Consider the following 10,295-nt stretch of genomic DNA (forward strand, 5'->3'; position numbering starts at 1 on the left):
TTCAAAATCAAAATGCGTTTTCATTAAACTGAAACATGAATGGAAAATCTGGAATCCCTAAAACGGCAACAAAAAATCTAAGGTCAGGCATTGAGTATACAAACATTCGAATACAAAATAAAGGACTGTAGAGTGTAGACCTCGACCAAGACACAGGACAAAAGAACACCGCAAGGGAAGATTCTTCCAACTGCCACCAGTCACCACCATGCGATAAATAATCATTGCAGCTACAAAATCCGAAAATGACATCTGCATGGATTCAACATAGAGGAAGCCACACAATAATAAATAGCATATTATTAGCAGTAATAATTTCTTAATCTTCATGCTCTCTGTTGGCTATGATCACAAGGTTATTAGCCATTAATTTTAATTATAATAACGGCTACAACCAATAACTTGTATTGAGATGATTTTGATGCCGAAAATAGTGCTCAACTTACTATAGAAAACTTAGAGTAGAAGTAATATACAATGGCCTTGACAAGTTAATCCATAACTGGAGCATGCCCCACTGGTGTAGCTTTCTAAGGGCAAGAACAAGGGGAAAAGACTCTAAGCTAACTATCAGCAAGGGTACAGCTAATTAGATTCAGTTAAACAGAACGGTGAATCATAATACAAGTATCCAGCAATATTGTTTCTCGGAAGGGAGTTTTAAAATGCAAAAATAAACCGCTTTAGATACAAGAGGAGCTTACCCAAATCAAATAGACCTTCCGATAAGGAGGCTCAGAACAGGATGGACATTTTTATTGAAAAAGAAATAATTTAAAGTGAAACAAGAAAAATAGAGATAAAAGTAAAAGATATCCTCCAGAAGCAAAAGAACAGGAAAAAACGAAAGAACCAAAGGACAAAAACTTAACACACCAAAATTCAATTCCTATTTTCAATCTCTCCAGCAATTTTGTTAAGTCTGTTGGTGGTATACTAGCATTTTGGCCATTTGGGTATATTATTTGAACATGGGAAAGTGTGAGAAAGCAAAAAAAATTAATAACACGGTTGTTTAAGCCTATTCTTTCAAAATGAAAATGTGGATGGCGATAAAATAACACTAGTCATAAAGCAAAAAACAAAAAAAAAACAAAAAAATTTATCGATATCGCATGCATACCCCAATAGACCTCTGCCTGGCCAAGTTCTAGGTGTGACAATTAAGTTGATCATAGCACCTTGCCTCATGATTGCAACAGGTATTGCATGACCCAGATTTGACTGAGCCTCAGAAGCCAGCCTTTGGAGCAAGTTATCCCCAGCTTCCACGCTGCCAAATTTCAAAATTTGATCTCCAAGTTGTAATCCATCCTCTGCAGCCGGTGATGAATCAGATATCTCATCAACCATCGCAAATGGTATACTAACAACCACATCCACATCCATGGAATTGGAGGAATCTCTCAGAAGAACATTTTGCACTGATGAGCCTGACTCAACAGTTGATGAAGTCTGAGCATTAGGTCCATCTTCATCACCTTGCAGAAAGGAAAACATTTAATATGATTTAGTATATGCCATTCATTATTGTTATTTAGAGACTTGGAATAATTTTAGGTCCAACTTAGGACACGGGAAAGCAAGAAACGTAACACAAAGAACTTCACATTTCAAAACGTTATAATTTTCCAGAAACTTATTTAACTACAAAATGCTAGGAGAAATAGTCATCTTTGCTAACGTTGAGAGATTGCTTAATAAACTTTTGGTATCTTTGAGGCAGCAAAATTGGCCAGCCAGCTTGGAAGTGTTTGTCAATGCATTTTCAAGGCCTTGGTCAATGGAGGTTCAAAAGACCCTTCAACATTTTATCAAAGATTTCTTCCTTATGCCTCTTATGGAATTAGGGCACCACTAGTTGTAGATTGAGATACAGACACAGAAACATGCAGGCCCTGACCTGGTCGTGGTGGTAAAAGTGCAGCTCATGAGTTCTTACAGCATAATCTAAGGAAATATCACCGTAGAGAAACTACTCTAGATGAGTTAAATCAAAGAACAGCTATTTTTCAGTCACAGCAGGAAAAAATTATACACACACACATTATTTTATCGGTGAATTCAAGTCTCTTGTATATCTTTCACCATATCTTCACTCACCAAAGTGAGAAGCATCATATAACCACTGGGAAAAAAGAATACACCTTATGAATCATACTTGTACGTGGGGGAGTACAAAATATATTATCTTCAGGAACAAAGTTCCAGAAGGCAACATCAATAAGAAGCCATAGTTACCTCTCAACAAATGGTATAACAACATTCATTACTTGGTGGAAGCGTACCTGAAACTTTGAGGAGTGACGTTTTATTTCCAAGTCTTGCTGCATGCAAAATTTGTATGTTTTGATTTATTTTCTCACTGATCTCCTTGTGATCATTACGCAGCTCTGCATGGATGAGGAGGGGGAAATAAGGGTTAAAAAAATGGCAGGACAATGAAGTAAAACCAACGCTACTCTAGCTCCTATCTTAAAGCCAATTAATTTATTACATCACGACATTCTGTAGCAAAATTATGCTATTCGATGTGATGACCAACTTTAGGCCCAAATGTCACTCGAGGTAGCCCTTCAATTTGTTGAAATGCCACATGTTTATACAATTATTCATCAAAAACAAATACTGGGAACGGGATTCATACCAGAAAGACGACGTCGCTCGGCACGAACAACTGGAATGTCAATATCCGTTCGAGGAAATCCCTAGAAAATTGATCAACTAATTAACACTCTTACACGGTGAAGATACTTCAAATTCCTAGCAAAGTATACTGAATTGCAATAATTAGTCATCGAACACCAAATAGGAGGCGCGAAAATAAAGTATATAACCAGAATCGAAAGAAAACCTCAGAATCAACGAGATTGCCGGAAAGCCTGGGACCACCAGGTTGATTGAGGCGCTCGATGATTGCGTTCATCTCCACCTCTATCGCAGCACGTTTGTCCATAAGAGACAGCGTCTCCGCCTTCACGTTCGTTGCCACCATTTTCTCGAGAGAGCGTTCAACCGATAAACTTCTTCTTCTTCTTTTGCTCCTTCACCGTCGCAGAGCGTTGAAGTCGATACCACGCTAAACTGGAATTTGTTACAGCCTTACCGCGTTCCGCTACGCTTCGGGGACTTTAGACGCCCCCCCACCCCCAACCCTTTTGTTTCTTTCTTTCTTTCTTTTCTTCTTTTCTTTTCAAAACGTTACATTTATTTGTACATGGCTCCCGTGGAACAATTTATTTATAGAAGCAAGATTTAGAAATTACAATCAATTTTTTGGACTGAATATAATTTAAAATTATGGTATAAAAGTAATACTTTTCTTACTCATAATATATAAACAGTTAACTATTAAATATATAAAATTATAATTATAAAAAGTTAAAATAAAATTGTAAATTACTAATAAATTAGTTTTAACCAATTAATGTTAAATTTTGACAGTGCGTATGATTAATTTAATTATTAGATATTTTAAATTATAGTTTTAAAATAATAAATAATAATTATAAATTATTGATGAAATAATTATAAATAAATAGTGCTAAACTTTGTCACTAATATGTAATCAATTTGACTATTAGATATGTGAAATTATAGTTATAAATTGTTGAAGTGATAATGTAAATAATTAATGAGGTAGTTATGTACAATTAATATTAAATTTGTAATGCATGATTAATTTAACTATTAAATATATGAAGTTAAAATAATAAAAAGTTGGAGTGATATGTTTAAATTACTGATGAAATAATTAAAAATTATTTAATTAATATAATGTATGTTTAATAAGAATACTATTGTCTTTGCACTCTATTATGGACATGGTTTTTTGAATTTTCTAAAATTTATTTGTAAATATATTTTGTGACATCTATATATATTTTTTTTTCTTTTCTTTTCTTTTTTTGAGCAACTTGCTTGACTTTTCATTCGTGTTTTGAAATTTTATAAATTTTATCCTATTCATAATAAGACTTATGAAATTTTAAGAAAAAAGGGAATTGACGTTTACAAGTGATATATGTAATATCATGAGTTTTAAAAACGTTTACAAGTGATATATGTAATATCATGAGTTTTAATCCCTTAATTAATTAAATCTAATTAGGGTAATTAAGTAAATTGAAGTGGTGTGTGGCTAGAGAGATCTAATAATCACATTTGATGCTATTTTAACCCTAGTTGTGAGTCCAGTATGGAGGCGGATCACCTAGGCATCAAAAAGAGAAGAAAAGGAAGAGTTAAAGTTACTGTGCCACACGCCGTGGCGCGTAGATCGTCTGCCACGATGCACAGCCATTTCTGAGCAAGGGAGGACCTCTCTGTGCCATGTGCCATGGCACATAGCCATTTTCTGCACTTTATCAGACGTGAAATGAGATAGAAAAATAAAAAAAAGAAAAGAGAGAAAGGAGAGGCATGCTAATGTTCTGTTAGAGTTTACTTGGGAACTACTTTAAGAGTATTTTAAAGGTTACAAACACCCAAAGTAAGTATTATACTCATCAATCTCTCCTTTTTTTTAACATTTATGAGTTTATGATTAGAGTTTGATAATGAAAGTGGGATTTTAGTCCATATAGGTTATGGGTTCGAATTTGTTGACTTAAATAAAATTAATGGGGGTAGATTAGAGTATCTAAACCTAGGTATAATGAGTTTTAGCGTCTTGGGTTGTTGGGCACCATTAATATCCAAAAATCCCATTTATTATGGGTGGTTGAAAGTTTTGTGATGCCATTAATGAGAATTTAATAGCTCGCTAATACTATTGGGGGCTAAAGGTAACTATTAAACCCAATGGTTAGGTTTTACCTTTTGTAAAGTGAAGATTGGGCAATTTAGAAGTAAAAATTGAAGGTTCAAATGTTTGAGTTTGTTATATTGATGAAATTCAACTTCGTTAATTGTAGTTTTGGCTCTTGGTCACCTATTGAAGTGGAAATTCAAACTTGAAAGCTAATTGATTGAGGAGTAAATCTTTGACCTTTCAAAGGTTTGAGGTAATTTGGGAAAAACTCTACTTTGGGTAATTGTATGTTACTTGATTGTTAAATGTGAATGGTGAATGTTACATGCATGAGATTGATTTTTATGTAAAACTATATATTATTTTTCAATGAATGTATGAAAATTTGATTGAGCATAATGCTATTTTGACTTGAAATGCAAAATGCAAAGTTAAAAGGATTTTACTGTGAAAATGCTTATGTTTTGAAAAATGAATGCGATGATGAGTAGAGATATTTATGTGTTAGTAAGGAAATGAATTTTGAGAAATGATGAGAATGCACATTTAGGTAGCGCAAGGTCGTGAACCCAACATGGTGGTCGTAACAGTAAGTAAATGAAAGCGAAAAAAGTAAACTCAAGTGAGTAATGATTATGGCATGATCAGTGGCGGGAGTTCGCTTGGGGATTGGGAGTAGAGAAAAAAATTTATATGATAATTAGGCTACCCTTCGGTGCACGAGGGCTATAGCCTTATCCCACTATTTGTCGAGGGACTAGAACCTAGCTATCTCCACCAATTTAATGAGGAGAATAGCCTAGGGTATGAGACACCCCAGGGATTCAAGAATGGGAAAAACCGTGGTTCGAAAGTGAGTCTTGTGATTTTGGCTGGGTCACACTTTATGATTTGTGAGTTTGGGTAATCCAGTTACACTGATAGAGCCTTAATCAATTTTATAGCTCACGGTTTCAATCTGAGAAAATAAAGAGGATATAAGGTTGGTTGATCATTACTTGAGTAAATATATGACGTGTCACACATGCTAAGTGATGGCAGATCACGAGAATAGAGGTCATGTCACATATATGAACATATGGTGATAATGTACCTAGTTACGTGAGTTAAAAAAGCTATATAATGATAAATGGTAAATTATAATACATGTGAGTTTGATTGCATATTTACTCTCCTTGTGCATGTATTTGTTTTATAATTGATATATAATGGGTAGGATTAATCTTAGTTATTGAGTGGCTAGACTCACCTCTCTTATTTAATACTTTTCAGGCTCTATCTCTGGTGTTGAGAGGGAGAAGACTAAAGAGGCGAGAAATTAGCATATTTCTACTTTATGCCTCTAGTTTAACTTTAACTGTGTAATAGTATATGGCTTATCAATTCTAGAATGCATATTACTTTACTTGCACTATTTTGGTTGTTGAAAATGTTATAAGTGCATTTTGAGCCATTAACCTTTATGTATGTTGACATATATATGTTTATAGGGTCAAAATACTAGTACAAGTGTAGAAATGAAGATTTGAACATGTTTGAATGATTTGAGTTAAATGCACTGGCAAATTACCTCCCCCTTTATTTTTGGTAAATTGGGGTTGAGGAGTGAATTTTAGTTATATTGATGTTTCGATGCTTATGACGTGTTGTACTGGTAATCCTAAATCTATTGGACATGGTCTAAGTGTTAGGAAAAGTTTTTGGCACTTGTTAATGGTTTTGGACACCCATTTTATACAAATGTTGAAAAGTCGTCAAATTATGTTTGGGTGTTCAACTTTCTAGTGTGACTTATTTTGAAAGTGAAATCCATATCATTAATTAGTTCATGTAAAGAGCTCTCTATAGACACCTAGATTACGGACGTCAGATGGAGAATTGAGGTGAGTTAAAAGTTCCCCCGATTCTGCTGTCAAATGACAATAGAACCAATGAAAATTCATGCAACACGCCACGACGCATGGCGCTTGAGCTGCGGCGCTGCATCGCATGACATAGAGAACAACACGCCGCAGTGCAGAGTGCGTCCGCTGCGGTGTATTGCTCTATATTTCAGTATATAATTTATTTTCAAACGTTTTCAACTTCTTTCACTCCTTTGAGGCATCCTATGCTTCCGAAACTTATTTTTACCTTGATATAAAATATTTTGATCAATTTTAACTTATTTCTATTTAGAAAACTTGAAATCCCTTACTTTTGAATCAAACCTTTGTAATTACTTTTTGAGCTAATTCTCTGATTACCATGTGTTTCATTAATTAATTGTGTTTAGTGCAGTGAGAACGTTATAATATAAATTTAAAATTAATTTATATAAAAATTTCCTGAATTTTTTAGTTTTACATTGTTAAATTTATATAGATATATTAATTTACACCCAATGTATTGATTTGGAAAAGAAATTTCAGGCCTATTTGGTAGCCTGTTTTGGAAACAGTTTTCTGTTCTTTATAACAAAAGAATAAAAAAATTTGTTTGATAATGCATTTTTTAAAATTGTTTTGGATAATAAAAGAATAAAATATTATTCTGTAGACTAGAAAAATAGAAATAACTTTCAGATATTTTGGGATTATTGTTATGAAAAACGAGAAAAAAATGAGAAAAACATATATTTTCATTATTTTTTTATTTCAAAATATGTTTTTACAAAACATCAATTTTAAAATAATAAAATAAAAATAGTTTCAAACAGTTCTTTCATAGTTGGAAATATAACCCTATGTGCAGGATGGGTGGTCCTTTAGGTAATACTAAATTTTCAATGAAAATATCAATATTATAAATACAAATTGAAATTAAAAAAAAAATCTCTCAAGTAGAATAACCCTTCACAATCACAACGATAAATCTCATTCTACTTGTGAAGTTTTTCAATATGACATTGAATGTGATTTTTTAAGTTTTGAATTTTATACATACGAATTCTCTAATATTAATAGTTTGATTGGTTTATTTTTTTAAGAATAGTTTTTTGTTTTCAAAAATAAAAGAATTAAAAAACTTGTTTGTAAAAGTATTTTGAATCTAATTATTTGTAAAATTGTTCTCATTTTTTATTTTTAAGGAAAAAAATCTTAAAGCTATTTTCATTTCATTTTTTCTAGAATACATTACATTTGATTATTAAAAACTACATTGATTGTAACTACTAATAATTATTATAAGTCATCACCATTAATTGTCAATGACTATTACTATTTGGCCAAAAAAAATTGACTATTACTATTGACCAATTTTTTAATTTTAAAACTATTTTTAAATTGACACATCCAAACAAATTTTCCTTTTATTTTGTTTTAAAAAATAATTCTAAAATTTGCATTGCAAAACCGTTTTTGGAAACAAAATATAGAATAGGAACTTCATATGCCCTAAGTTATTCATAAATAACCATGTTTCTGTCTTAAATAATAAAAAACAAAGTCATGCTCAAAAGTTTATATAATTAAACAAACTACTTTACCATCCGTTTTGTCAATTTTTTTAAAAAATATTATCACTTTCTCTGTGTTACAAATAACAAAATTTTTATGTAAAAAGTTTGAGTTAATTTTGGACATATTTGATTTCTATTCTATTTTTTTCTAAAACTATTTTGTATTATAATTTTTAAAACTGTCTTTTAAAACAAAGCAAAAATGAAAATCCATTGACTCATGTTAATTTAAAAAGTAGTCTTGAAATTAAAAAAATAGATTGATAGTAATAATTGCTGGCAGTTAATGTATTTATGATAGAAATTAATCAAATTAAGTATATTTTTTAATAATTAATATAATGTATTTTAAAAATAAAAAATAAACTAAAAATAATTTTAAAATATTTTTCTATTTTGTTTTTAAAAACAAAAAGTGAAAATAGTTTTGAAAACAGTCAAATTCAAAACACTTAGTCAAAGAAGTTTTAAAATTTTTTATTTTTAAAAATAAAAAAATAGTTTTTGAAAGAAGGAACACAAACATGCCTTCATTTTTTTTGTATTTCTTGTTTTCTTTCTTTTTCATTAACATTAGATTTGATTTTTGATTTTTATTTTTTATTTTCTTTGAACTAGATCATATCGATTCTATAAATCAAATTTTATATAATATATACTTAACTTACTTAATTTAATAAAAAATTAATGACTTTAATCAAGTTTGCATTCAATATAAATTTATAAATAAATTAGCATGATTTTATGATTCAATAAATCAAATTTTATATAATATATACTTAACTTACTTAATTTAATAAAAAATTAATGACTTTAATCAAGTTTGCATTCAATATAAATTTATAAATAAATTAGCATGATTTTATGATTCAGAAATGTAAAAAAAGGTAAACTTAGGGTCTATTTAGTTTCTGTTTTCATTTTTTTGTTTTTAAAAACTAATTTATAATATAATTTTTAATTTTTTAAAATAAAATAAAATTCATTTAAGGATGTCAATTAAACAATATTTTTTAAAATTAAAAAAATGGGCTGACCGTAATGGTCATACAGTTAATGGTTATCATTAAGAATAAAATTAGTTAAAATAACTATAATTTTTAATAATTAAATATTATATTTTAAAAATGATAAAAATAAATAAAAATAACTTAAAGATATTTCTACTATTGTTTTATAAAAAAATGTAAAATAATTTTAAAAACAATTCAATGAAAAAACTTACGGCCTTTTTAGTTTCTGTTATCATTTTTTATTTTTAAAAATTATTTATAATATAATTTTTAAAATTATTTAAAAAAATTAAAAATGTGTTTGATTATGTCAATTAAAAAATAATTTTAGAATTAAAAATGAATTGATAATAATAATTATATACAATTATAGTGATTATAATAAAAATTAGTCAAGGTAATTATATTTTTTATAATCAAATATTATGTATTTTAAAAATTAAAAATAAAATAAAAAATTTAAATTATTTATATTTTTATGTTTTTAAAAACAAAAAATGAAATCAATTTTAAAAATAATTAAATTAAAAACACTTATCAAAACAAGTTTTTAAATTTTTGTGTTTTCACAGTACTTATTTAAACATGTTTTAAAATTTTTAAAAATGAAAAAATAATTTTTAAAAGCCAAAAAAATTCAAGTAATCAACTCACAATTTAATTAGTTTGCTTGCAATTTAATTTTATGAGCGATTTAATTTTTTCTTGGTTGAAAAAAAAGGTTGAGAGGTCTAACTATGACAACAATGCATAGTAACTGAATCTTGATAAGAATCTGTGACATATGAAGTTCAAGTTTTTTAAGGAGAATTATTCTCAGGCTGTTATTGTTTTAAATTCAGCGATTTCAAAGGATATCAATTTTTCAAGTTTCCTTGAGATTTTGCAAGTGAAGAAAAAAATTTATCTTAAATTCTCACCGAAATTTATAGGCCCGCCAAGCGAGAAATGACAGCCAGTATAGCAGTAATTGCTACATTACGTGTTTCTTCTTCCAAGTCGTCGTCTTTTGTGTGCCCGTCACTGTGCTACACTAAGGTCTGCTTCTGCCTCGCGCCTTTCAATTTATGCAGCTCCTCTGCGCCAA

General features: G+C 29.7%; 1 protein-coding gene across 1 annotated transcript; it reads right to left on the reverse strand.

Annotated features, from left to right (window-relative positions):
- On the reverse strand, positions 1-3,172 carry LOC129301013 (uncharacterized). Its single transcript, XM_054939595.1, has 5 exons — positions 2,855-3,172; positions 2,648-2,708; positions 2,289-2,393; positions 1,124-1,481; positions 1-252 (listed from the first exon to the last, which is right to left on the reverse strand). Exons 1-5 carry the CDS (start codon positions 2,993-2,995, stop codon positions 231-233), a joined length of 687 nt encoding a protein of 228 aa, XP_054795570.1. The 5' UTR covers positions 2,996-3,172; the 3' UTR covers positions 1-230.
- Between the last annotated feature and the right edge of the window lie 7,123 nt (positions 3,173-10,295).

The sequence above is a fragment of the Prosopis cineraria genome, unplaced genomic scaffold (genome assembly GCF_029017545.1).
Source record: "Prosopis cineraria cultivar Desert tree isolate PC_DT_omini unplaced genomic scaffold, ASM2901754v1 PC1848, whole genome shotgun sequence".
In the NCBI taxonomy this organism is placed as follows: domain Eukaryota; kingdom Viridiplantae; phylum Streptophyta; class Magnoliopsida; order Fabales; family Fabaceae; genus Prosopis; species Prosopis cineraria.